This window comes from Alosa alosa, chromosome 3 (assembly GCF_017589495.1).
Source record: "Alosa alosa isolate M-15738 ecotype Scorff River chromosome 3, AALO_Geno_1.1, whole genome shotgun sequence".
NCBI classification, from domain to species: domain Eukaryota; kingdom Metazoa; phylum Chordata; class Actinopteri; order Clupeiformes; family Clupeidae; genus Alosa; species Alosa alosa.
In genome coordinates, this window is record NC_063191.1 from 19,198,511 (window position 1) to 19,223,977 (window position 25,467).

Sequence of the window (25,467 nt, forward strand, 5' to 3'; positions counted from 1 at the left end):
CTCCTGTGAGAAACTCACCGGCTCCTCTCTCTCAACAAGGTGCTCATGCTGCTTCACTTAAGATAAAGCTCGATTTGATTACATGCTAGGCAGGGGTGATACACTTTACCCTCTCTTGGTGTATATATCAAATGCATGCATATGGGATGCCTTGAAAGAAGGCTTACAACGTGAGGGTGTCTAAATATGAGAACCCTAATCATAAGCGTTTCCCAGAATGAGGAGGAATCATCCTGACTCCACAGTTTTACTCTCCCACATTAGAATCTCTTCTAATTGCACTGAGCATGAAGATAAGGCTCTGTTGAGCCCTTAAGGAAAATAAGTATTGTGGGAATACATGTTTGATTATTTTTTCTGTTTTATCATATTAATCTTAGGGTGAAAAAGAAACATTGAACATTTTTCTCTAATTTAAGTGTTTATTTGCTTTAAGGCTTGCTTGGAAAGAATGCCTGTTGAAATGCTCTTCTTATTTACTCAATTTCTGGTTTTCCTTTGCCAGAGAATATTGTAACAGAAGTCCAGATTGTGTTATTTATATTGCCAAAGCAGAACATGACAAACATATTAAATTCCACCAATAATGTAGACACTGAAAAGTAACATTCGCACGCCTTGTCAAATGCCAGTGCTGTGAGTTTCCTGACGTCTGTAAGGAGTCTGACTGGAACATGTGTTAGGAGAACGTCCATCAGGCAAAAGTTCTGACACACCTGTGGGTGATTTTGAAGAGACCACATGACGCTGTGAGCACTGAACAGTGACAACCTGGGAAAGATTTAGGTCTTTACATGAGGACTCAAACAACACAACAGCGATGTTGGATTTAGATGAAATGAAGTTTCTCTCAAATTCAGTTTTATCTGTGTAGTTAAAGGAGAAGTCCGGCAAGTTTTCACACAGATCTGTTTTTTGAGGTCACCGAGTACTGTCAGTATGAAAAACAACACAGTGCTACACTTTTGGGGCATTTTTAAAATCATTGTTTTTTTTGTACTGACAGCTCTCGGTGGCCTCGAGAAACAGAGATCTATGTGAGTTTTCCTTTGAGTATGGAAACGACATCTTGTGAAGGAGATTGGTGTGTTCACTGAAATCTCATATTTTAATCGCTCCTCACCAAAAACGTCTTGAGTTTTTGTAGCCATCTGTCTTTAGGTTAAACTTCCTTAATGAAGCCCAACTTTGACCTGTACAGTTTACATGTTACAAAACATAACTGACAGTGCACTGCATGCCAATGTGTGGTAAAGAGGATCAGTATACCATTTTGTTCTTGGAAATTGTGGATGGGCTTATGCATTCGTTTGCCCAGTTGATTCTCACTCTGATTAGTGGATAAGAGCATTTTATATTTAAATCCGTTATATGTAACTGTAGCCTTTTCCTGTCATCTGGCAGCACTTCACTGTTATAGGACATACCAGTCGTCATCAACAAACCAATTAGCATGTTTCGTCTAGACATGAAACTTAATAGAGTTCATTCTGCTACGTGTTTGCTGTACCCCCAAAATGATTCTCACAAATCTCATTTACCATTAATTACTTCAGCATGGGGTAATGTTATAGCACCAGCAGTGGGTACGGCAGGCTTTGCTTAAAGGTCAGGGATGGAGCCAAATGCCAGCCATCCTCCATGTGCCTCTGGAGAGTGCGATGGCAGCTGCCTCCCTTAGCGCTCAGAAAGCCCAGAGACGAGCAGAGGCGTGGGGACAGCGCACGCGCATTGTGGGACGCAGGAGAAAGAAACTGCTCTTTTCCTTCTTCATGAATTTCTGACCCGGACAAATAGTTAAGAGTTTGACTCCATGCTTTTTTCCCCCCTCCAGTCAGAAGCACATCTGGAAACAATGGCTTGAAAGTAAAGACTGCCTATAAATCTGTTGCCATTTTTGCTGGTAGAGAGGATCAGCACACCACAGAGATCTTTAGAAAAGCCATAAAAAATAATGGTGGCAATTTATCAAGCAGAGCTGGCAGAGTCCCCAATGGCAGTGGACACACCTGATTACAAAGACACATTTCTACACAGGGGACTAACTCACATGATATGCTCTCTGTCCCTTGGTGTTCATGCAAAAGCTGTCATTATGCAGGTGGCAGCGTCCAGCTAGAGCCGCTTATCATCGCATTCACTACTGGTGGTTAAACGTATCCCTGCTGTCACCATGTCCGTCTTTCTACAGGCTCATACCTCTTTTTCTCTTTGTGTGTCTTGCAGCAGGAGCAAGAGACCAGCTACACCATCCTGAGGTCTAAGGGCACCAACGTGACCCTGAACGGGTTAAAACCGGACACCACGTACCTGCTTCAGATCCGCGCCCGCACTGCAGCTGGCTATGGGAGCAGCAGCCGCAAGTTTGAGTTTGAGACTAGCCCTGACTGTGAGCACTGCTTTCCTCATCATGCGCCACTCACTGTTAACATTGTCACTGCCGTCTCTGTCAATAAGACAAATGTACCCCAAAGCATGTGCATTGCACAGTTGCTATTTTCATTCTTCATTGCAAGGGCAAAACAGCAAAAACACTATTCAAACCGGAACAAAACTAGTTTGTTAAATTAGTAAAATTTGATTTTTGCAGTTATGATTGAAGGTTTGAGCTTTCCCTTGGTGAAAGTGACTCATTTATGGGCAATCAATGAAGTACAGTTGTTCTACTAGAGTTTCACAATCAGCGCAGAGTCTCCCAGCAGTCATTATGCCTCTGCAGACCTCCACTAGAAAAACAGACCTGTCTCTCCGGTGGTTCTTGACCAGAGAGATATGTGAAAAATGGTATAAATCTCAAGTGGAAATAACCCTCATTCTTCATGGTGGGTTCTGAATCCCCGCTCGGAGGAAACTAGTCTCCCAATCCTCATTGTGTTTCAGCAGAGCAGCAAGCGCACAGAGCAATCCCACACACTAATGGGCCTCTAATGGCCCCGGCTTATTTAAAGAAAATAATCTGTCTGAGGAGTCAACTAAAGTAATCATTTGAACGAATACGAGGGGAAAAGATTGGATCATGATGAATGATTGTGACAAACACAGATTGAACAGCTCTGCCTCACACTGAGGAGGTGGATGTTGCCCATGAGTTAGCACTTGAGAAATGAACCGCTGACTTACTGCTATACACTTCAAATTGTACAGCACCTGAGAAGACACCTCTATCATTTTTCTGAATAGATTCTTGAGAAAGGACAGGCTTTAATATTCAAGTGTTAACAGGTAGATTTGTTGTTACACTCGCTGAACTTATTTTAAAATGTAAATGTCAGTGAAGGCATGTAAACACCAAATACACATTTTAGTGCTATAGGGGTGAGAAGCGTTGACTCTGATCTCTTATCTGTGTGTTCTCTGTAGCGTTCTCTATCTCCAGTGAGAACAGCCAGGTTGTGCTGATAGCCATCTCCTCTGCTGTTGCCATCATCTTGCTGTCTGTGGTGCTCTACATTGTGATTGGCAGGTGAGTTTATCGCCAGCATACCACAAGCAATACTTGCTGTGTATATGAACATGAGAGAAATGGATGTGTGTGTGTGTTTACTGACATGTGTTCATGGGACAGTGAGGAATATATGTGGCTTTACACCACCAATCAGTGCGAAATGCATGTAGGATTCTCCCAAGAACCTTCCTTTCACCAACCTCTGCCCCCTCCCCCAGCGACCCATTGCAACCCCCCTTTTCTTGTGATACATTTGGCAGGAGATGTGTTATTTCTCCTCTCTGTCCCATACCCAGTGTAAAGGTGACATGAGTGCAGAGGATCATGTCATGCATAAGGGGCTGATCTTGGGAACCCGTGCAGCTGAGGAGTGTATAAACCTCAGGCTTATTACGGAACACAAAAATACTGTTCTGCCTCAGAGCTAAGCAAAACAGTCAGGTCTGTCTGCTGGCTCCAGCCCCTGTTCAGTCCTGTGCCTGTCACTGTTCTGTGACTGCACTTTGCAAAGCCAGCGCTGCAGTGAGGAGTCACTGGCGGTAATTAATGCCTTTCCTCTGCTTTAATTGGCAGGTTTTGTGGTTACAGCAAATCCAAACATCCAGACGAAAAGAGGCTTCAGTTTGGCAATGGGCACTGTGAGTATATTTATCTGTGCCTCCGTGTTTGTCTTCCTATTGTTCCCATGTCCAAGTGTAGAGCGGGACTTTGAATTTGTTACTATTTTCTCATTTTGAATCCATGATCAATGCAACCACAGTTTCCTGTTAACAAATGCAAGTCAGCGTGCTGTGCTACGAACTATTAGAAGCAAGATTAGAGGGCAGCACTTTACTAGTGGCTGCCAAACATATGTCCTGGCAGTTTGGTTGAGAGAGCACACGCTCAGTATGATGCTGAGTTTTTGCTCATTTGCTTTGTGACTGTTTGATTTTCTAACAATCCTATTTTCCTCCTAGTGAGGCTCCCGGGAATCAGGACATATGTGGATCCCCACACATACGAGGACCCCTGTCAGGCAGTACATGAGTTTGCCAAAGAGTTGGATGCGTCCTGTATAGCTATTGACAAAGTTGTTGGTGCAGGTAAGCCAAATAACCATGCCCCTCCTCATAGAACATAACATATTAAAGTATTCAAGTATGGAATACATAAGCAAGTGATATGCAATTACACTCCTCAAAACTCCCCAAAGTTACCACACCTCTCTTGGTGGTTATCTCAGCTGTATGTGTGTGTGTGTGTGTGTGTGTGTGTGTGTGTGTGTGTGTGTGTGTGTGAGAGAGAGAGAGAGAGAGAGAGAGAGAGAGAGAGAGTTTGCACATCAGTTTGCTTCACATCTTTTGGCTGCCCCTAATACAGTGGCTGCCTGTTGCCAGAGAAATGCAATATGGGTAATGCTTCCACACCCCCAGCTGGGATGTTATTTTCCAGCCCCCCACAGCCCCCTTGCTTACAGGCACTCTGGGTCTCGGAGGTCTTAAATAGCTAGTCGGCGTCAGAGACAGAGTAATGCTATGTGATTCATGCTTCCAGCAGACAATAGGCTAGATGATGGTACGTGACATCTAATGACACATCCTCTCTGGCACACGTACTCTAGAGTCCACCCTGTAAAGCCTTCACACAAACTTCAACATTTACCACCGTCTTATAAAATCTCCTACTCGCTTAAATGCTGTTGCTTGATTGGAGCTGTCATTTCTTTATTGTTAAGATGGGTGAATAAAACAGAGCTGTTGATACATTAACTGTGGATTCTGTGTGTGTGTGTGTGCGTGTGTGTGTGTGTGTGTGTGTGTGTGTGTGTGTGTGTGTGTGTGTGTGTGTGTGTGTGTGTGTCTGTGTGTGTGTCTGTTGGACAGTGTGTGATGAAGAATAGCCATCCATTCATTTCAATTTAGAATAGAAGTCATGTCCAGCCCACTAGTTGAGCTTCATCTTCCAGTCCTTCTCATTAGACTGATTGCAAGACAGAGGATTATGTATGTTTCCAGTGAATTTTACTGTTACTGTACGGACGGTCAGCAATGTGTCTATCCAGCAGCCAAGCCCAGCAGGGCGGCTGTTTGGACAGCTTGCAATTATTCCTGCTAAGCTTTTCCAGATATCAGCCCTGTGTTTCCCCTCCTCTCCTTTCCTCAACCTGGATAGGAAATAATTGCACATGAAATTACGCAAGGAGGACATGATCCTGGCCTGGATATCTTTCTGGTGACATCACCTCAATCTCTTTTGCATCCATCCAAGTCTCTGTCACCGCACGTCTCAGCGAGAGGGCTCAACCCTCGTGCGGAGCTCTTTGAAGTGGACTGGCTGGCTCATTCGGCTGGGAACTACCCTGGAAAAACTTACACCTGCATGGCCACGTGCCTTTAGAAATGGCTTTAGGAGATTGGCTCCTTCCTAAGAGCAGTGAAAATACAGATGCCCTTGAGCCATGTTTATTGTTATACATGGAAACCTTTGATAAGTGGTCATAACATGTGCTGTAAAAATTGTAGACATTGGCAGAGACAGTAAACCATTTTTAAGGGTAAGAGCATAATAGAATTTGTTCGGTAGGAAAAACTGACAAAGGGTCACATTCCAGTAAAATTAACCATGCACTCTCTCTCCAGGAGAATTTGGGGAGGTTTGCAGTGGGCGCCTCAAACTGCCCTCAAAAAAAGAGATCTGTGTGGCCATTAAGACTCTGAAGGCAGGCTACACGGAAAAGCAGAGGCGGGATTTCCTGAGTGAGGCGAGCATCATGGGACAGTTTGACCACCCCAACATCATCAGGCTGGAAGGCGTGGTCACACGAAGTAAGTGGGCTTTCTCTGCAGTGCATTCCACCATCATAAAACAACATGTAGTTGTTACACAGTGTAAAGTTATTTCTGTTCAGTAACTATAAACTTCATGGGATGAAGAGAAGAAACAGTTGAATATTCATCTCCCATCACTGCTCACAGGCTTTTTGAGTCCGTTTTGTTTCTGTAATTCTCAGCCCAGACGGCACATAAACAAAAGAGGAATACGGTGATGAAGCTGGTGGAATTGTTGCAGGAACAGGGTTGTGGATTTTGACTATTGAGTAATTCCAGATTGCCGTGTCATGTAGTAGAGTATGGAACATGACTTGCTGAGTCTTTTTCTCTGATTTATAATATTTTAATCAAAGCTATGGATTTCTTATTTTTGCTAAATAAATGTCAACTTTACGTATCACCCTTGCATGCAAGCAAGTAAAGTTTATACATAAATTATTGTGTAACTTCAAATTCAGTATAAATCAAATGCCACAAAAGTCCCAAAACGCTATTGTTGTACTGACTTAATTCTCATAGTCAAGGGTCAATTTTCAAACCAAGGCAAAGCATTTACACACCATCATAAATTTCAGCAGCTTAATCTCTATTAATGTAAATTTACGTCTTTCCAATGGTTTATAATGTAAATAGCAAAAAAGCCAAACCGTGGTACTCTACCCAACTGTGTCTCGCACTTGGATTTTATTTTTTTTACTTTGCCGTTCAGAGGAAACATTGTTGAACCCAAAGTCATAGGTCTTCAAAACAATTACTGACAGTGATACGATAAGAACAATTTATTGTAGATCATTTTAGAAGTTAGATCTAAATTTAGATATAAATCTGAATCTAAATCTCAATTTCATTATGACAGCCATAATATTTCAAGGTATAGGTTTGCTGTGTGTGTGTGTGTGTGTGTGTGTGTGTGTGTGTGTGTGTGTGTGTGTGTGTGTGTGTGTGTGGCTTTAATTATGAATGTCTGTTCTTTGGAAATTACGCAAAAAAAACAACAACTTTGACCAGCCTTCTCTGTACCAATCATTTTTATTGCTTGCAGAAATCCTTGCCAGACTGGACTGCATATTCAGCATTTTGTCTGATCAAAGTCTTACAGAATGTATCCAACAGTTTGTCAAGTTTTGATTCATTTCAAATAGTATCAGAAGAGGAATGCAGAATGTGCCTTTCATGTATATGATTCCTCATAAAATTGAATTATGATTCTTGTCTGGTTAATTTTGCAATTCTTTCTCAACAAAAACCCATCTTGTAAATAACAAGTGGATGTTAATTGTAAACAACTGGGACTGGGACACTAGGTTTAGTTTTAGGGATTGTTTGTATGTATACTATTTTCTGTCTGTCTGTGAATGTTTGTGCGTGAGAGTCTATGTAAATGTTAGTATGTGTTTGTGGTTCTGTGTGTGTGGAAATGTGAGTGGGCATGTCGCTGCGATCGTATCTGCGTCTGCCTCAGTGTTTGGGTGAGGGCAGTGGCTGCGTGGCTTGGCTGAGCATATGTGCGTGATTGAAAGCAGCTCCAGGCTCCAGTGTTTTGGCAGTGCGGGGGACAGGGAGGCTGGCATGTGTCTCCCCACGGCCTCTGACGCGGGGTGATTTATTAACTAGCCCCTGTTAATTCTTAATAATCCAGAGAGTTTCACACCCCATTTAACCTGCTGCTTTTGGCTTCGCGTTCGGCAAAATATTTGCAGAGCTGCAATTGCCGCTTCACGAAGGAATTGTGCCTGCAAACTGATTACGAGCCTGCTCCCAGGATCAAAAGCTCAGGCCTTGAGTTGGGGGAGTGGAGGCCATATTTTTATTATCTGGAACCATAAAAGCTGTCTGCCCCATGTGTGGGAGTCACTTTATCAAGGCTCATTGTAACAGGAGAGGGTTTGTTTGACTCTATCTAAGAGTGTTTGGAATGAGAATGGCTCTCATGGATGGGGAAAGTGCTTTGCAGCTCTATCTTGAGGACTTACAGGTTTGCCTGTCAGTCAGTGGAGCCCATGAGGTAAACGCACTCCCATAAAGTCTGTGAGCTATGAGATAGGGCAGGATGTGTGTGATTCGACATGTTGCATTAATTGGGTGACTTTTTATCAACTCAGCGCATATTGACTGTATGTACTGTATTTTATAAACACCATCTATCATTCTGGACTGTAGGCAGTTTTGAGAGCAGGATATGTGGAGCCAGATGTGTGGTATTCACATTGATACATGCACATGTGAGGCATGAAAGAGAGGAAATAGAGCCATCTGTCACACAAACATTTCGTGACCATACAGCCAGTGGCTGGCCCGCTCCTGATTTAAGGCCCGCCTTTTTTCTCTCTCCTTCTCTGGTGGACATGGAGCATCAGTGGAGATTGAAATAAGGTGCAGATGATAAAAGCAGTAAGTTACAGGCCACGGTGACGGCAGAGTAAAGCTGTCTGGGGGCTTGACAGCTGACCTCAGGGGCTCTCTAAATTCACTCAGACTCCTCTTTTCATCCCAGAGGAAGTTCTTGTGAACCCACAGCCGCTGCAAGTTGTCATGTTGACCGTTTCTGCCAGGGTCACGGACGTCATGTGGGAGGCACACAGTACAGGGCAAGGCCGTGCATAGTTCTGTGGCATTTGGAGGTTGCCTTAGATGTGCTGGAACTGAAAAGGCCAACTTGGCCCAGTGGCCTCGTAAACCTGTATAAAGTACAGCTGCCACATCTCTGATTTTACTCTGATTCCCAAATGAGGCTGAGCAGAACGCCACAAATCTTCTTTTTAACTCAGTATCATTTATTTTATTTTAAGATGAGGTGAGTATTTTTGCAAAATCATGACAATGAATCTTTTATTTCTTTGCTTTGAATGGTTGGTGTGTGCTGGAGATATTTTCATCTCAGACCATTTGCATTTCTGTAATCTCAGGAGAGAAAACTTTTCAAAAAGCATTTTGATGCGTTGCATTTCGGTGTGATGCGAAGTGAATTATTCCTTCAGACACGGAGCTTTTAGAATAATTCTAAGAATAACTAGACTAAAAAGATTAAGAGGGAAATAAATCTCCAATTTTCTCTCCCCTCAGGTAAGCCGGTGATGATTGTGACGGAGTACATGGAGAATGGTTCCTTGGACAGCTTCCTGCGAGTGAGTATGACACCCCTCGGCTCCACTAATGACATTCTATTATGAATGATCAGAGGCAAGGCTCCAGGAGCGGTGAGCTCTCATTCTAACAGGCTTTAAATACCTGCCCCCTCCCCTCCTCTCACCCTGACGTCTGCAGCACAGCCATTAATCGACTTGTCTTCTACCCTATACGTGTTGACTACCTTACGGCAGACACAGATCTCTCTCTCTCTCTCTCCCTCTCTCTCTCTCTCCCTCTCTCCCTCTCTCCCTCTCTCTCTCTCTCTCTCTGACATCTAGTACAGGATCTTTTTTTCCAACTGAAGGAAAAAGCTCTTCTATTCTGGGTTCCTTCAATGCATTTTTGTAAGCAGCTGTGTGTTTAGTCCTTGATTAGTGTGGAACTGTGTCTTTCTAGCCTTTATCAAACACAGACTTGGGGCCTGGGAGTGGAGGGGGGAAAAAAAGAAAAGTGAAATGAATCCCACCAGGCTGTCACGTGGAGGACGAACAGGCAGGAGGAAGCGGGTGCTGGAGAGTGGCCGCCTGCCCACCAGCCTGCCAGCTCCGCTCCGCTCAGCCGTGCCAGATAAACAGCCCGGGCTCACACTGTCCTTCACACACCGCCCATTACCAAATCACCAGCGCTGCAAAAACAAACAAGCAAACAACAGGCTGCGTGTCGCGCGGGCCGGGGCGAGACATGGCCACTCTGGAAAGTGCTGATAGCTTCATTAACGAGCTCATTAAGTGGGTCAGCTTAACCTCTGCAAGCTACCATCAGGGCTTAGCAGCGCTAGCGCACCTGACACATGTGTTCAACACGGCTTTGTGTCATTTCTCAGCCGTTTTGCCATCCGCAGGACCTCAGCCAGGCGCTATCTGCTGGTTTGGAGCATGATTAACTGTCGGGACCTCAACACAAGATAGTTCACACTGCTGCAGCGTACTGTGAAAAGGGAGAGAGAAAAGCAAAACATACATTCCCCGTGGAAGTGGAGGGTATGAGTCATTTTGATGAGAAACTTGTGCATCCAAAGGCGGCAGTCCAGATTCCCTGAGTTACGCAGTGCACTTAACGTTAAATAGAGGGTCTGGATTATTGAAATTAGCCATACCATAACATTAAAACAACATGAACAAACATGATTTTCAGTTTTTGGGGGAGCTATCTGAACTGTATTCCATATGTGCCTGCACAGCATCCCACCCACAGAAAAAAAAGCGACCCAGAGCACAGTTGCAGTATTCTGCAGCAATTTCCTGCTGCTTTGAGAGTGGCCTGCACTCCATCAGAGCAAACTGTCATCCCTCACTGAATGCATTTGCTCACTGCCGCTCATGTCACTATTATTAGCAAGTCTTTGAACTTGCTCAGGCTTCACTCTGTTCCAGGTGGTCCAGTGTTTATTTTAATCCAAAAGTATTTTACATTCAGTACATAAACAAAGCTCCCGACTGGCTTTCATTCACACAAAAAAGACGTTGGTAAAAGAGAGAGTCGGTAAAAAGAGACAGACAGAGAGCAAGCAGAGAGAGAGAGCTAAAGAGTGCAGCTATCGAACAAGCTGCCTGGAAGGAGCCTGCAGTTGCCTGTCTTTGGTAAAAGAATCCCTTCTCTAGAGTCCTCTGAAGAATCAATGCTATCTCATTCATCCTGTCTTCTCTTTCCGTCTGAGATAGCGCTTCCTCTGGGTGTTTATCTTCCACGTCCTCTTCAGGCATCAACTGCCCATCACTCTGCATATAAACCCAGCACACTACAGTGTAAACATAGCCTAGGGCAACATGTCATGATGCTGTATATGTCCCTCATTCTGTTTCATATATACTGCTGTAGGTGTTTTATGGATGATGTATTTGCTTTCACATTGCACTCACCATTTGCTTAGCAGATATTTGTTGAGCGGTTGGATGGAGGTAAAACCCACCATTTAAGGAAATTCCAGTGACAGGGTTGAGATTCCAACTAAGTCATACATCAGCATATCAACACATTAAAGAGTTTTGGCTCTCATGGCCAGTCAGGTTTTTAAAAGGAGTGAGATCATTTCATAGGTCGCTGGAAAGTCTGAGTGGGACTCTGATAATTTGCTAGTGATTGTTCCGTTGACATGGCCAGTCTGCTTGTGATTTTCTGGCCCACGCTATATCAACTGCCCTCTCTCTCTCTTTCGGCTAGAAACACGACGCACAGTTCACCGTCATCCAGCTGGTGGGGATGCTGCGTGGCATCGCCTCGGGCATGAAATACCTCTCAGACATGGGCTACGTCCACAGAGATCTGGCCGCCCGCAACATCTTGGTCAACAGCAACCTGGTGTGTAAAGTGTCTGACTTCGGCCTGTCCAGGGTGCTGGAGGACGACCCCGAGGCTGCCTACACAACACGGGTGAGCAAGAAAAGCAGCCGTCGCCGTACCAAACTCCCTGACAAATCTGTTTTAAACTGCTGAGAGTAAGTAAGCCATCCATACAAGCAAGCCCTCCAATAAGCCATCCTCCTTTTCTTCCACATCATTTTAGTGCAGCTCCTGCCTACATTACAATGATATACAGATTTACACAAATAGCAAAAAAACAAACAAAAAAAGAAACAAAATTAAAACCCAAACAAACAAGATAATCCATGTTTTCTCCAGCTCAGGACATGTCTAAGTCTTTTTATCCACTCACACATTTCCATTGTGGAAAGCTGAGTGTTGAGGACTGCTCATCTCCTCCCACAGCATAGTACCCTGGGAGCCCACACAGGGGCTTTGTCTCTCCCTATCTCCCAAGGCCAGCTCTCCTAGGAATATCTGTTGTCTCCCAGATTAATGGGCACATATGTCACTTTCAGACAAGCATCCCGGCCTTGCTGGAGTGAGGCAGATAGCCCACGCATAAATAAAGAGATAACACGGACGTAAATTCAGAACATGCGCGGCCCTTTCAGGAGGATCATGGAGAAAAAAAGAATGACACTCTCTCCTCTAAACACAACTTCCAGGATATATGAAGGACTCAACTCAAGGCACGACTGTCCCATCATGTGATATTTGTTTTGTTAAATAAATGCTCAGTTTACTTTTCATGAGGGAATTCAGGGGGCAAGCCCTCATACGTTTCATTTCAAAAGTGTGACGAAATAAAACATAAATACTTGTGGTCAATCTGAAAGTCCCACTTTATCCTGTCCATGTTGTGTTGCTGTAAACTTCTCACAGACAGTGCCCACCTCCGCCCCCCTCAGCTGAAAGGCCCCCAGGAGTCGGTATGGCGTGGATGTCAGATTTTACATTAATTAGCAGTAATCTTCCTGCCCTGAGACTTGGGCCTGTTTGTCTGCACTCACAGGGGAGGGTCCCATGGACGCGCCGGTTTATTTTTTGAGGGCGGTGTGTTTGGAGAAAGCGAGGCAGGAGTTGTATGCCTTGGCCAGCGCGACGGTTAGCTTTGGCTCCTCTACCTCCTGCTGTTAGCATGACGATGGAGCCCAGAGCCTTGAGTAAGTCCAGCAGCCTGTCGGAGCGCTGCTTAGAGCACCGGAAAAGCACCGGCCCGCTCCGCTGGGAGCGCTGGGCTGGAGATGAAATGAGCTGCGGAGGGCAGGCGGGTGGGCGGGCGGGCGGGCGGGTGGGCGGGCGTTTGCTCCCTGTGATGCCTGTGGGCAGGAGAGGGCAGGTCAGGCAGGTGAGGTGAGATTAGATGGGGGCGTTCATCACAGCCACTGGCATGAGCTGCCAAACCTCAGCCTTCAACACACAAACATATGCAAATGCATATTTATACTCCCTGTACGGTGCAGATGTCAGTGCTTTGGTTTTTATTCATCACACATGCAGCCCTGTAGAGGTCTTCAGCTCAGGATGAAGGGAGATGCCCGTTTCAGTGTATACTGTATATCGTCCCACTACCCAGACTGAGGCAGGGTGATGAATTCAATGAGAGAATTTAATGAGTTAATCAGTGGAATGAGTAAGATTACAATGTAAAGAGTTGACAAGATTATTACAAAAACAATCAACATTTACTTACTTATAACTGACTTTTTTCCCCACAGGGCGGCAAGATCCCAATCAGGTGGACAGCACCAGAGGCCATCGCTTACCGCAAATTCACCTCAGCCAGCGATGTGTGGAGCTACGGCATCGTGCTGTGGGAAGTCATGTCGTATGGAGAGAGGCCGTACTGGGAGATGTCCAATCAGGATGTGAGTTGAGCTATGTCAGCAAACAGGGCGGGGCAGGGGGGTTCTAATGAACTTCCTGCTGTGCGAGGAAGTGAGGCGTGAAGGAGCCAGGTGGCAGGCGCAACCTGTCGCTGATGGCCGGCTCCAGAGAGCCTGCCACCTGACTGGCCACAGACACAAAGACAGGCCATTAGTGGCTGCAATCCTGTGGACAATGGGCAAGTGTGGTGATAGGAAGGAGATATGGGGCAGGCAGGGCTCAGTGCTGACAGAGTGAGCTTAGGTGCGGTCCTCAACATTGCAGTGACCCAGAGAGGAGTCTCTATTGATGCAGTGCTGTCAAATCAGTCAAAAGTAATGGACTAAGGGAGTTTATTTGGACTGGATTGCCACAGCATTGATAATCAAGCAATTAGAGGCAGGGAAACATTGCCAGAAAGCTCTGTTCTGTTCCAGCGTCAATTGATTGTATGCGCTTTGTGTCTGTGTTATGCTTTCATCCACTTCCATTTTGAGCGTCTGCAGGCAAAGCAGTTATTTACCCTGAGGAACTGAAAAATAATCTGAGACAGGAAATTTATCAAATACTTTCCCTAAAAAGGACATTCCACCCAAAGCCAAAATTCCACGCTGAATGATGAGTCCTTGTTTTGTCCTTTCCTGTTTATATTTGGGCTGCAGGTAATCAAAGCGGTGGACGAGGGCTACAGACTGCCCCCGCCTATGGACTGTCCTGCTGCACTCTACCAGCTGATGCTGGATTGCTGGCAGAAGGATCGCAACAACCGGCCAAAGTTTGAGCAGATCGTCAGCATCCTGGACAAGCTCATTCGCAATCCCAGCAGTCTGAAGATCACAGCCAACACCGCCTCCAGGTAGGTCACTGTGCTCAGTTCTGCACCCAAGCAACCCAACCCAACCCAGAGCAGGCCATCCACCCACAGATAGCACCGGAGGGAACCGGCTGTGGACCTCATCCTGCTCCCAGCGCACCTCCCCCGCACCACACAACTCATGTCACATCCTGCTCATCAGTAACACACCAGCACATTAATGAGAGGAAATAGTTCCCCCTCTTCCCAGAGACTCATTTATTGTGTGTCCTTGATGCTCAGTCACACAGTTACTTCTCCTTCCTCAAACATCTGGTCTTCGCTAATCAGGTTCTTCCATGCAGCCAGTCTATTAGAGTGTGCACACAGCATTTGTCTGGGATTATTTATTCTGCTTTAGGTTCTGTTTGTTTGCAAAGTCAGCCTGTAGTAATATTGTGCATAGACATGTATTGCTTGTTGTAAACAATCTGTTACATCCTGCTTCTCCGATACGCAGGATGTGCAGCATGTGCCGGTTCAGTTCACTGATTTGGTCTTGTCCTCATGAAAAGGGTGCCAGTAGCCAGTTCTAGCCTACTGTGCCTTGCTCCTTGCCAGCACTTGGCCTGCATCCTCCCCTCCCACACCTTCTCTTTATAGCCATAAATCTTCTCCCGCGATGGGACCTACACGTTTTGCCCCATTTCTGTTGTCGACATCCACACTGTAACAGGGAGTCGTGTTATTATGGAGACATGGGGAGTATATAACATTGAGTAATGATTTCTTAAGAAAGTGAAAATGGGTCCCAGGGTGTTTGTGTGTAATTTTCCTGATTGGCTTTTAACACGGAGTGGCCGCGGGGAGTGGAGGAGGGTGAGAGGGTGATTTATGGCTCTCCCCTCTCAGAGGCTCCGCTGAGGGTGCCGCCGGACGGCACCCAGGGCCGCCGTCCTCTCCTGCTCTGTGTGCAGTCGCAGCACACTAATAGAGCCCAGCCGTAGCGGCAGCAGCAGCACCCTCACTGAGCCTGGGGCCCCATTAGCACAGAGCGACTGAGTGGCAGGCAGATGTGTGCGGCAGAGGAACGCGAAAGGCTCTCTCGCTCGGGGCAGCCCACGCTTCACACCGGCACACACACAGGCATACTTTGGTCCATGACGAAAGCTGAAAGACGAAAGACGAAGCTGCCCAGATGTCTTTGCTATGAGGAAGACGAGGGTCTACATTCTCCTCTTCTCCTCTCAGGAGGGCTTTAAAAACATGATACTATGCAGTCGTGGATATGGAGAGGTCACCCCACTAGTGGGGGAAGAGACAGGAGGAGGGAGAGAGCGAGAGAGAGAGAGAAAAAGAAAGAGAGGGAAAGAGAGAGGAAGACACAGGGCCCTGAGTGTTTAGTTCTTCCTTCCCTCTGTTGTTTTGGTTCTCTGAGCCCAACTGTCTGTGAAATGCGATGTGCACACAGCGGTTTGGGATATCACTCACACGGCCGACAACAAACGCTGCTCTGTTTCATCTCTTGCCTCTCCCTCTCTTGCTGCCATGTATCTTTCAGTCAGACTCCGATGCTGCATCTCAAAATAACGATAGCAGCAAAAACAAACTCAAGAACCCTTTCTTTAAAAAATATAACAAGGTCAACCCCAGTGCAACTATACCCTATGGAAGAGATTAAGATGATGGTCTGGAAAAGGTCTAGGTTTTTCTAAGAGTTGGAAATAAAGGTGAAATCTCATGGTGAATCACATACTCTTCAACAGCTATAAAGCTCATATGCAGCTTTTAAGTATTGTCTTTTTCTGTCTCCTGCCAACAATGAACAGGATCTGCAGTTTACAAACCACAGCAATAGAGAGACAAGAGTAAAGTTGACCAAGCCTCCTGGGCACTTATTCTGTACTCCTCTTAGGCACTTTTCTTGTGTACTTCTTTTAGATTTAATATACTTTTCTTGTGTACTTCTTTTAGATTTAATATACTTTTCTAGTGTACTTCTTTTAGATTTAATATACTTTTCTCCTCAAGGGAGTCCTGCTGCTCTGATGTGCTGGACCACATCAGTTCATATGAGTCCAGTCTCTTATTCTGCTGCCTGTGTCGGCAGCAGGAAGTGTGACGGCATGAGAATGCAATACGATATCACCTGTGCTATGGAACACAGGCTGGATACAATTGTATTGTTTACGGGGCACAGTCAAGTTTTGTTCTTGTTCCAAATCTCATTCCAATTTTCATCCCTGGACACATGTGGCTTAAGGGGGATGGATTTCCTGGCATTATAATTTGTTTATTTACTGAGTTAAATTTAGCCGTCTCTATGGGGGATCATAATCTCATTTCCTACGTTCTATTCCCTATGGTTTTTCATCAGGTGTTCAAGTTCCTGGCCCTGACATTACATATGTAGTGGGTTCCTCTTGTTTTGCCTGAAGCATTTAAAACAGTAGTAGAAAACGCTCCCGCCCATCATTGTGATATAAAAGTCAAACTGATCAAATCAACAAGATACAGGGCATTACGTGTGAATGGAATGTACAGAGGCCGCATGACTAAGAGGTCAGCCTCACCCTCTTATAGTCTCTTGGCAGAGTTTTACCTTCATCATCAAAAATGAAAAAAATTATGCAATTATATACAATTGCATTCCATATTTTGAAGCTGACATCTCATTGTAGATTGTAGAATTCTTACAGAGTTGTGCTTTGTATATGTATATGGTTATGTTTTTATTCTGTTACATTTTATTTAGTGTAAAAGAATAAAGTAATATTGGTATTTTTTGGTATGGAATAAAGTAATATTGGTATTATTGTTTAGGCGGTAGTACTTTACTTTAAACTGTTAATTGTGATGTTAATCTCTCATATTGAAAGATTAATAGTTGTTCCAGATATGACCCCACAAATGGACCTTTATCCAATAAACAATGAGAAACGCATATTGGGAAATCATCACCAATGGTCAGAGATGTCTGTACATGAAAATAAACATCTCTGGTCTCTGGTGACTTTCACTTGGGAATGCTTGCCATAACACTGAGCATAAGAAACAGTTTATGGAGAGTCCCCCTTCTCCACAGGTATTTCCTTGTGGAGAACCTGTGGGACAATGAGCAGATCAGATTTTAGGCCTCCAGTGCTTTCTCTTTGCAGCATGCACTTTTATGAGCTTGTTTCCTAATAATGGCATTTTTGTACCTGATGTGAATTGCAGACCAGCAGGATACATCTTCTTTAGTTTGGGGTGCCTTCATTGGGCTTAAATTAAGAGTGTGTGTGTGTGTGTGTGTCTGTGTGTGTGTACATATAAGATGGTGTTGTTAACACTGCTATTATTGTGACTGTTGATATTATTAAATAACAGTGCAATTGAGAATGGGACACTTTTCCCGTTGAAAAAGGTTGCAAATCAATGTTTGATTTCAAGCATCTTCAAATTCTTTGTTAGATGACCACTTACAAGTCTTACACTATTCAACTTAATCTTGTCTTTCTTCCCTCTGCTCAACTGCCAGACCTGCAAACCTTCTCTTGGATCGGAACAACACAGACATCACGTTTCGGACCATGGGTGACTGGCTGGAGACTGTTCAGACTCTCCCCTGCAAGGAGGCCTTTTCGGGGGTCAGCTACAGCTCGTGCGACACCTTAGCCAAGACCTCCACAGAGTAAGAGAACCATTTCTTCCTTTCCTGCCCTCAGCACTTTTCATATTGTAACAATCAGGGAATTATTTCCACATGAAAAATTATGCTATTATAATGTGTTTCGTTTTTCTTCAGCTGAACATCCAAATTCATGTTCAGAGATTTGCTTGGCATTGAAGTCAAATAACAAAATTCCAAATATAATTGGCTGTGAATGGTGCAACCCATGACAAATGTTTGAAACAAACTAGATATTACATACAGTATGCATGCTGAACAGCAACTTAAGGATTCAAGTCTGAGGTGATTGAATTAATATAATGCAGCATGACACCAGATCCCATCTTCAAGAACTATCAAGAATAGTGCCATGCACATTAGCTCAAATTTACAAAACAACCACAATGCATGATATAAAGATGTCACATTATAAATCCACAACAAAGACTTTTCTTCTTTGAAGATGTCACTGCTGCTACATCCACTCATCTTGAAGGCTAATGCATTCATAAATGCACCCATGTGGTCCAAGTCATGGCCAACAGCTACAGCTTACTGGAATTGTTCTTACACTGTACACATGTTTCTATTTTGTGTCATTTACTTAAAATATGTGTAGTGAAACAACAAGTATAACATACAAGATCTGACGGGTCTGACAAAATCTGTGGCCTGGGAAACACTGTAATTGTACATTCAGTAGTTGAGGAGATTAAATCAAACATCTTACTGAAAACAAAGCCTTCATGGTGCTACTCCTTGGTATCTGACTTGCTTTGTGGGAAAAAACACATATGGTAGTTGCCCTGAAGGGACAACTTCCTAGTTTAGTTAGCATCCCTAGAGGTATGCTTGCTCATTCAGTGGATGCAGTATTTGACAGAGTAAATAATTAGAAATTGGCTAATCAGCATGATCAAAGGGCCTAGTCTCATAGCATGTCTGCTTTTGCACAGTCCTGGACCTACATGACCAAGTAGACAAACACTGGACAGGCAGCAATTAGGCATTCTTTGAGTGTACATTTCCTTCCAATGTCAGTGTAAATAATGAAATGCAAATAGTGCATAAAATCCTTTCCCTTACCCATGACCCAGATGTAATTTTTTTTGAGGGTAAGGCTGTTTCATCCCCCCACGGCAGCATTCATAGAGTACACGGGATGGCTCTCTGTGATGAGAGAGCTGACTCGTGAGGAGGGTTGAGGCGAGTGGGGTAAGTTGTCACACTGGTGATTTCTCCAAAACAAGGGGCGCAATCTCAGAACTGAAATAGCTACACTGTGTGACACAAGCCTCTGAGTCAGCATCTTATTTACCTTTAGTCAAGGTTTCCCAAAACTTGAGCTTAGCACAAATTTACCACTCCCCCCCCCTTCCAAAGTAAAACTATGTCACATCAGATTTTATGTGAACACTTTTTGTAGCTTTGGGTATTTACACTTTTAAGGAAAGAAAGTATCAAAGTCAGGTTTGGGAAAGAAAAAAGGGCAACTGAATATTATGTTACATTAAGAATACAAACGACCTATTGTTACATGAGAAAAAAGTGTTTCTCCTCTGTTTGCGTAAAACTATATTCATAGAGCCAGCCAAAGTGTACTTGGGTTTAATGTGTGAGATGTCGCAAATGGCCCATGCTGCATGTATTCTACCTGAGGAGGGACCGTTTATGTTTTGCCAGAATTTTGAATTCTGACTGAATACTGGAAGACCAGGTCCTTGTATATTTAAGGTGGTGGGTTCATTTTTGGATATAAAATAGATTTTAATCTACAGCTCAGGAAAAAATTAAGAGACCACTGCACATTTTTCTGATGTCATCCTACGGTTGCTGAGTGACATTTGAATGAGTTGGCGTCATATTCAAAATTAAGAGACCACTGCAAATTTGAATATGACAGCTCTTTCGAATGTCCAACCAAAGCAACCAAAGACAAATGTGCAGTGGTCTCTTAATTTTTTCCAGAGCTGTATGTTCATAACAAAGTATGTGTTTGCTTAATAATCCAATGTGGCAATTTACCCACTTATGGTGGTGGCCCTCTCATGTTAATGCCTAATGATTTTGCACCGCAATATTAATTGAGAATACAGTGAAATATGTACCAAAACTGAAAAGCATGACAGAATTCCTCACTCTCCTCTACAGTTCAGACTGAACAGTCAAAACAAAGAAGGAATGCTCACATTTCATTTTATTAAAAAGGCCATATTTTATTATGTGGAACACTCTAGCTTCTTGCTGGTCACTATGTAACTCAGATAATTAGAGAGCAACAAAGCACTTTTGACAATTGCAAAACGTTTGCAAATGATAACATGATGCGTCTGAGCTGCATACTTAATCCACTTCCACCTGCATGCAGCAGCAGAAAGCGAGTGGCCTCAGCTAATTAATAATCCACTTGTCTCCCTCTGCTGAGTTGGACTCATGGCTCCTGGTATCACACATACTGCTGAGTCAAATCAAATGTAAAATGACAGATCAGTATAAGAGTTCATCACACAATGTTATCATCACAAATGTACGTCTACAGTATAATACACTATACAATCTGCCATTGGATATATATACTCTGGCATGGGAAATTGTGTATTGTATATTCCATGCCAGACTGTTGGGAGTCACTGGTGAAACATTCTCTAAGTGAGTCAGTATTAACTGCAAGTGCCACTGGAGAGTACCTTAGTAGCAACTATTTACTGGAAATGAAGATGTTAGATTAGATTTGAGATTTTAGACGGAACATGAAGTCATCATCTAGTCATCGCTGTCTGACTCTATTAACATTCCAATCTGTAATATGCCATTTGCCACAAGACTTTGTGAGTAACCTGTGGCCATGAGCAGTGCTGAGAACTGGGATGACTTTATTCGGGCCCTCCTCTGTGGTCCTCCACCACACTTCTTCCCAGTGGCGTTCCCAGCTCTGAAGGCCTTGAATGCCGTTTTTTAGTTTATTCTCTGGTTAGACGTGAGGCATCAGAACATTCATGTGAGTATTCTCACTCTGAGAGAGATCGAGTGTAGGAGTTCACCGCACAAATCTGATGGGCTTCGTGGGATACAGGCCTTGTCCTCTCAGTTCCTTTCTCTCTGCTACCCACATCATGCTCTTTGGTTCGGCTGTCTACCGAACAGCCCTCATTACTCTTTTCGTTTCCTCAGCTGTGTTCAGTCGGTATAGTGAAGTTTTAACATGAACTGCAAATTGCAGCCTACTCCAAAGTGCATCACGCGGTAATTATTCTGCACTGAATATTCTGCACTTATTCATCTGAAGTTTTTTCTTTGTCTCTGCATTTGTTTCAGTTTATAGAGTTGAGCAGCTGCAAAATTGGGTAAATGTTTCACTAATAGTCCAAAAGGTCTGAGAAAATTGCCCAACTACTCTTCAGTCAGCTACTGTATTCAATTCCGTGTTGACGTCTTGTTGCCGACTTGAAAGGTGTACTCTGTCTGTAGAATCTGTATGGCAGAAGTCAGGCCGGCAGCTACTTGTCCTGAGTGGGAGCCCTCCATGGGAATCACAACACTTTAACCCTAAAGACTGGATGGTGGGTGGGTTTGGTTTGTGTGGTTTACTGCCGTGTGTATGTTTCCTAAAGCCGCCATGCTTGCATTTGTTGGTGCTTAGATGACCTCTCTCCGACAGTCACCTGTCAGCTGAACATCCTCATCGTGTGCATTGTGAGCTGTGCTTGTCCTAACCAACTGTAGGTCTGCTTATACTAATTGCTCTTATTATCTCCAGAACCACAAGGTCCCATTGTGCTTTTCATAGTAATTGCAGTTTCAACATGGCAATATGGGTCATACTAATTTTGTTGATCTTATTTTTTGTCTAGCTTCTCTGAATGCTTGTGACGAAGTGATTTTCTAATCCAAATGTACAGTATGTCTAGATAATGGATACTCTGCTGTAAATAATTGAGGCTCTTGTCAACCATTGCATGGAACTAATTAAACAAATTCTTGACTGAGAGTTTGGTTTGTTCATGCACAGTCATCAGTGCTGTTTCACCCAGACATCTACTACCCAACCGCAGTGCGACCACATCCATATTTCAGATGAAGTGAAATTAATAATGTTTGTTATGAAAGATGTTTACCCAGGAAACCACATCCCATTTTAAGGTAGTTCCAGCATAAGCATTACTCTCTAATACCCTCCAGGTATTCATGCTGCTGCATTAAGATACATTTTTGTTGTTTTCCATGCTACACGACACATTCTACATACACTCATAGAAGCACTCTGTACATTAGTGGAGATTTCTGTAAACCGTTGTAGAGCACATCCAAACACTCTTGACTGATGCAACTGCGTGGAGTGAGGATGAAAGAGGTGAAATGGCACTGAGGACTGAGGGCATGTCATTACTGTCATCGTATGTTACTCAGGAAGGACAGTACCAGTTACTCTCTCTCTCTCTCTCTCTCTCTCTCTCTCTCTCTGCTGTTTCAGGGATTTCAAGAAAGTTGGTGTGACGATTGTTGGACCGAAGATTGTGAGCAGTATCCAAGCACTTGAAGCACACACAAAGAATGGCCCGGTTCCCGTGTAAACTGCAGGACATTATAACTGCTTTTGGCTTTAAGAGACAAGAATTCTGCATTGAAACAAAACAATGACAAACAATAGCATATAACAGGAGGAAGTAGGTACAAGACGATTAGGGTATCTGCAGTTCAGGGCTCACTCCCTGGAAGGAGAGAGAGAGATCTGAGGGACAAGTGGTGCTCAGTGAGAGCCTGAACACCTCGAGATCCCCACCAATGATGTATTGCCTTATTGCTGAGGCCCAAGAGAGGGTGCGAGAGCTGTATGTGGCAGCTGCAAGTGAGCTGTAACTGAGCTTGTGCTTTGGGCGATGGCTTCCTGGTCCGCACCTCTGCCACCATACGCCTGCGACATGTTGGAGTCTGACAGCAGAAGCCCTGCTTGTAGAACAGGATGGAGCTGATGGAGCCATTGACCTGTCAAGCTGTCTTCTCTGAGTAGGTACGGATAAATAAAAAAAAAACAAGACTCAACATAAGAGTTGTTTAAATGCCTTTAGTAATCAAAAATGCACCAATTCAACAAACCTCCTGATGGAATTATTGATCGGGTTTGCAGAGAAACCTGAGGGTTTTTGTCAGCTGTTTCTTCGCTTCTTCTTCCCCTTCTAGAAAGGACTGCGTGTCCGTGTCCAGTCTCCTCACTTTACCACTGAGTGTGACCTTTTGACTTTGTGAGGGTCTGGTTTGGGGAAGACCAAGATAATTCTCTTGTTAGCTGGAAAGAGGCCCTTCAGGCCTTGTAAAATGCTAACTAGGCATATGCCAAGCAATATTTATCCACTAAGGCTGTCAAGCTGAGTACATGGGATTGTCAAATAAGGCAATATGCATTTCAGAGCATTGTTTTGCTTTTTTGTAAAAGGTCTAGCACTAAAATTATTTTGCTTGAAAGTTGCTGTCACAAGGGTTGAAAAGGCTTGACATGAGAGGGAGGGGTGTTAATGATCTTCAGAGCAGTCTTCCAATGACTGAACCCAACATAGTGAATCTGGCTAGTGTGACGTCTCTGGCTGAATCTCAGTCATGTCATAGTTATCTTTGCTTTGAGGAAAAAAAAAAAAAGAAACTTGAAAATGTGTCCATTTAGAAAGTCTTATCCACTGACGTAAAATTAATTTTATGAATTAATGAGTAGATACATAGTATCATATTCTATTACACTACACTACATGCATATAGCCAGATGACATAATAAGACGTTTACAAATGATAAGTTAATTTTCCATCGTAGGCAAGGAGTGAATTTACTGAGAGAGCTTTGTATTTCTTGCTGACAGTGTCACTTTAAATGGAAGCATTAGTTTTTATTGATAATGTGAATAACTAAGTAGAGGACATAACCCTCTCATACTTTCCTATGAATATGTCTTGATCAGGGCTTCTACAGAGATCAACAAACAGCACAGTGGACTGGGTGGTTTGTGCAGGATCTCAGGATGCATGTTCCTCATTAATCTGAGAAAGCTAAACAAAGAAAAGAATGAGGAGGCAGGGTAGAGAGTGAAAAAGAAAGAGGATGCAGAGATAAAATGCACCAACCAACTATTACAGAATGTAGTGTCCTGTCCAGCTTGGTCTAGTTTGCATTGCAGGATCCAGCATTTGAATCAGAGGGTAACATGTAGCCTTGAGTCTTCTATTAGCATATCTGCAAGTCACATTTTATGTGCATCAGAAAAACATGAAGTATTTGAGTGGGATAGAATGGCAGCCTTGAAAGCAGTGCAATCCTACCGCATCTTTCCAGTTTTCCACTTTAGGTGAACATCTCCAGTCTTCCTCTGTCCCTTTCAACCTGCCTGTAAATGTTGCTGCTCTCCCTACTGTTAGCATGTATATATGTAAACAAGACCTTGTACTAATAGCAACAGTGAACCTAGGGGTACAGTCCTTTTCCTGGCCATCCCATTGTACAAATGTTTGTATGTATAAAAGATCAATGAAATATGTGTGCAACATTTAAATAAAATCATTTGTGTGATGTTATTTTATATTTGTTTTTTACAGTTTAAAAAAACAACTATAATTACCTATTTATTTGTTAACATACACTCTACAGTGCAAATTTTTTGGAATGTTTTGTTTGTTGCATACAGTAAGTTATGACATGGTTATGTGACGATGATATTAATGTTTTGTATTTACTTTATAGACATGGTGTTTAAAAGAGCAATACTGTTTTCCTCCCCACCTGTCCTTTCCTCTTCCATTAGATCCGTGTGTGCTTGGGTGTGTGGGGAGTGCAAATGTAGATGGCCTTGTCTACTAATGTAAAGTGATTTGTAGTGGAAACATTTATATTTTTATAATAAACATTCTCAAAATATTTTCTAAAGAAAGAATTCTGAGAAATGTGTCTCCTGGGTTTGATTTCAGACTACTGATAATCATTTTTTGTGTTGCTATTGATGCACCAGCAGGTCTGAGCAGGTCCATGTAGGGAGGCCTGAGTATTTCCATGCCGTGACCCTCGTAAACCTATTATCCACCTCTACTTTATGCAGCCTGTGTCATTCCCCATCTACAGTAAACAGCAGTCGTGTGCTCCCTGAGGGGCTGAGGTTCCCTAAGGTGCTGCATTCATAGTCTCAGCCAGAGCAAAGAGCAGTTTTAAGCTATGACCCACATGAAAGTCCCCACAGCTTTCTGTTGTCAGGATAGTGAAAGGGAAGAACTGCACGTGTTCAAATAGCGACTAGGATCCATGACGCAGACATACGGGAATGCCTGCCTTGCTGTAGGTCTTAAGTTTGACCTACTGGAAGAGGTAGTCCTTATCTGGAAAAGTAACATGCACTCTGAGATTTAAAATGGTTATTGCTGTTGCACTCATACAGTATTGTACTCACCACAGCACCAGCGACTAACCTTTATGTGCTTTTTTTACTTCTTCCTC

The 25,467-nt window shown here is 43.6% G+C and overlaps 1 protein-coding gene across 3 annotated transcripts in view; it reads left to right on the plus strand.

Annotated features, from left to right (window-relative positions):
* The window catches only part of epha3 (eph receptor A3), an 81,478-nt gene extending 56,559 nt beyond the window's left edge, over positions 1 to 24,919 (plus strand). The window contains exons 7-18 of one of the 3 annotated variants that reach the window (XM_048239544.1): positions 2,227 to 2,389; positions 3,361 to 3,463; positions 4,019 to 4,083; positions 4,405 to 4,530; positions 6,067 to 6,252; positions 9,322 to 9,383; positions 11,548 to 11,757; positions 13,410 to 13,559; positions 14,220 to 14,413; positions 17,871 to 18,023; positions 21,471 to 21,562; positions 22,474 to 24,919. In XM_048239544.1, the coding sequence (XP_048095501.1) occupies positions 2,227 to 2,389; positions 3,361 to 3,463; positions 4,019 to 4,083; positions 4,405 to 4,530; positions 6,067 to 6,252; positions 9,322 to 9,383; positions 11,548 to 11,757; positions 13,410 to 13,559; positions 14,220 to 14,413; positions 17,871 to 18,023; positions 21,471 to 21,546 (1,488 nt within the window). In that variant the 3' untranslated portion in view covers positions 21,547 to 21,562; positions 22,474 to 24,919. Of the gene's footprint in view, positions 1 to 2,226; positions 2,390 to 3,360; positions 3,464 to 4,018; positions 4,084 to 4,404; positions 4,531 to 6,066; positions 6,253 to 9,321; positions 9,384 to 11,547; positions 11,758 to 13,409; positions 13,560 to 14,219; positions 14,414 to 17,870; positions 18,024 to 21,470; positions 21,567 to 22,473 lie in introns of all 3 variants that reach the window. The other 2 variants (XM_048239545.1, XM_048239543.1) reach the window with 2 other exon arrangements.
* Positions 24,920 to 25,467: the final 548 nt, after the last annotated feature.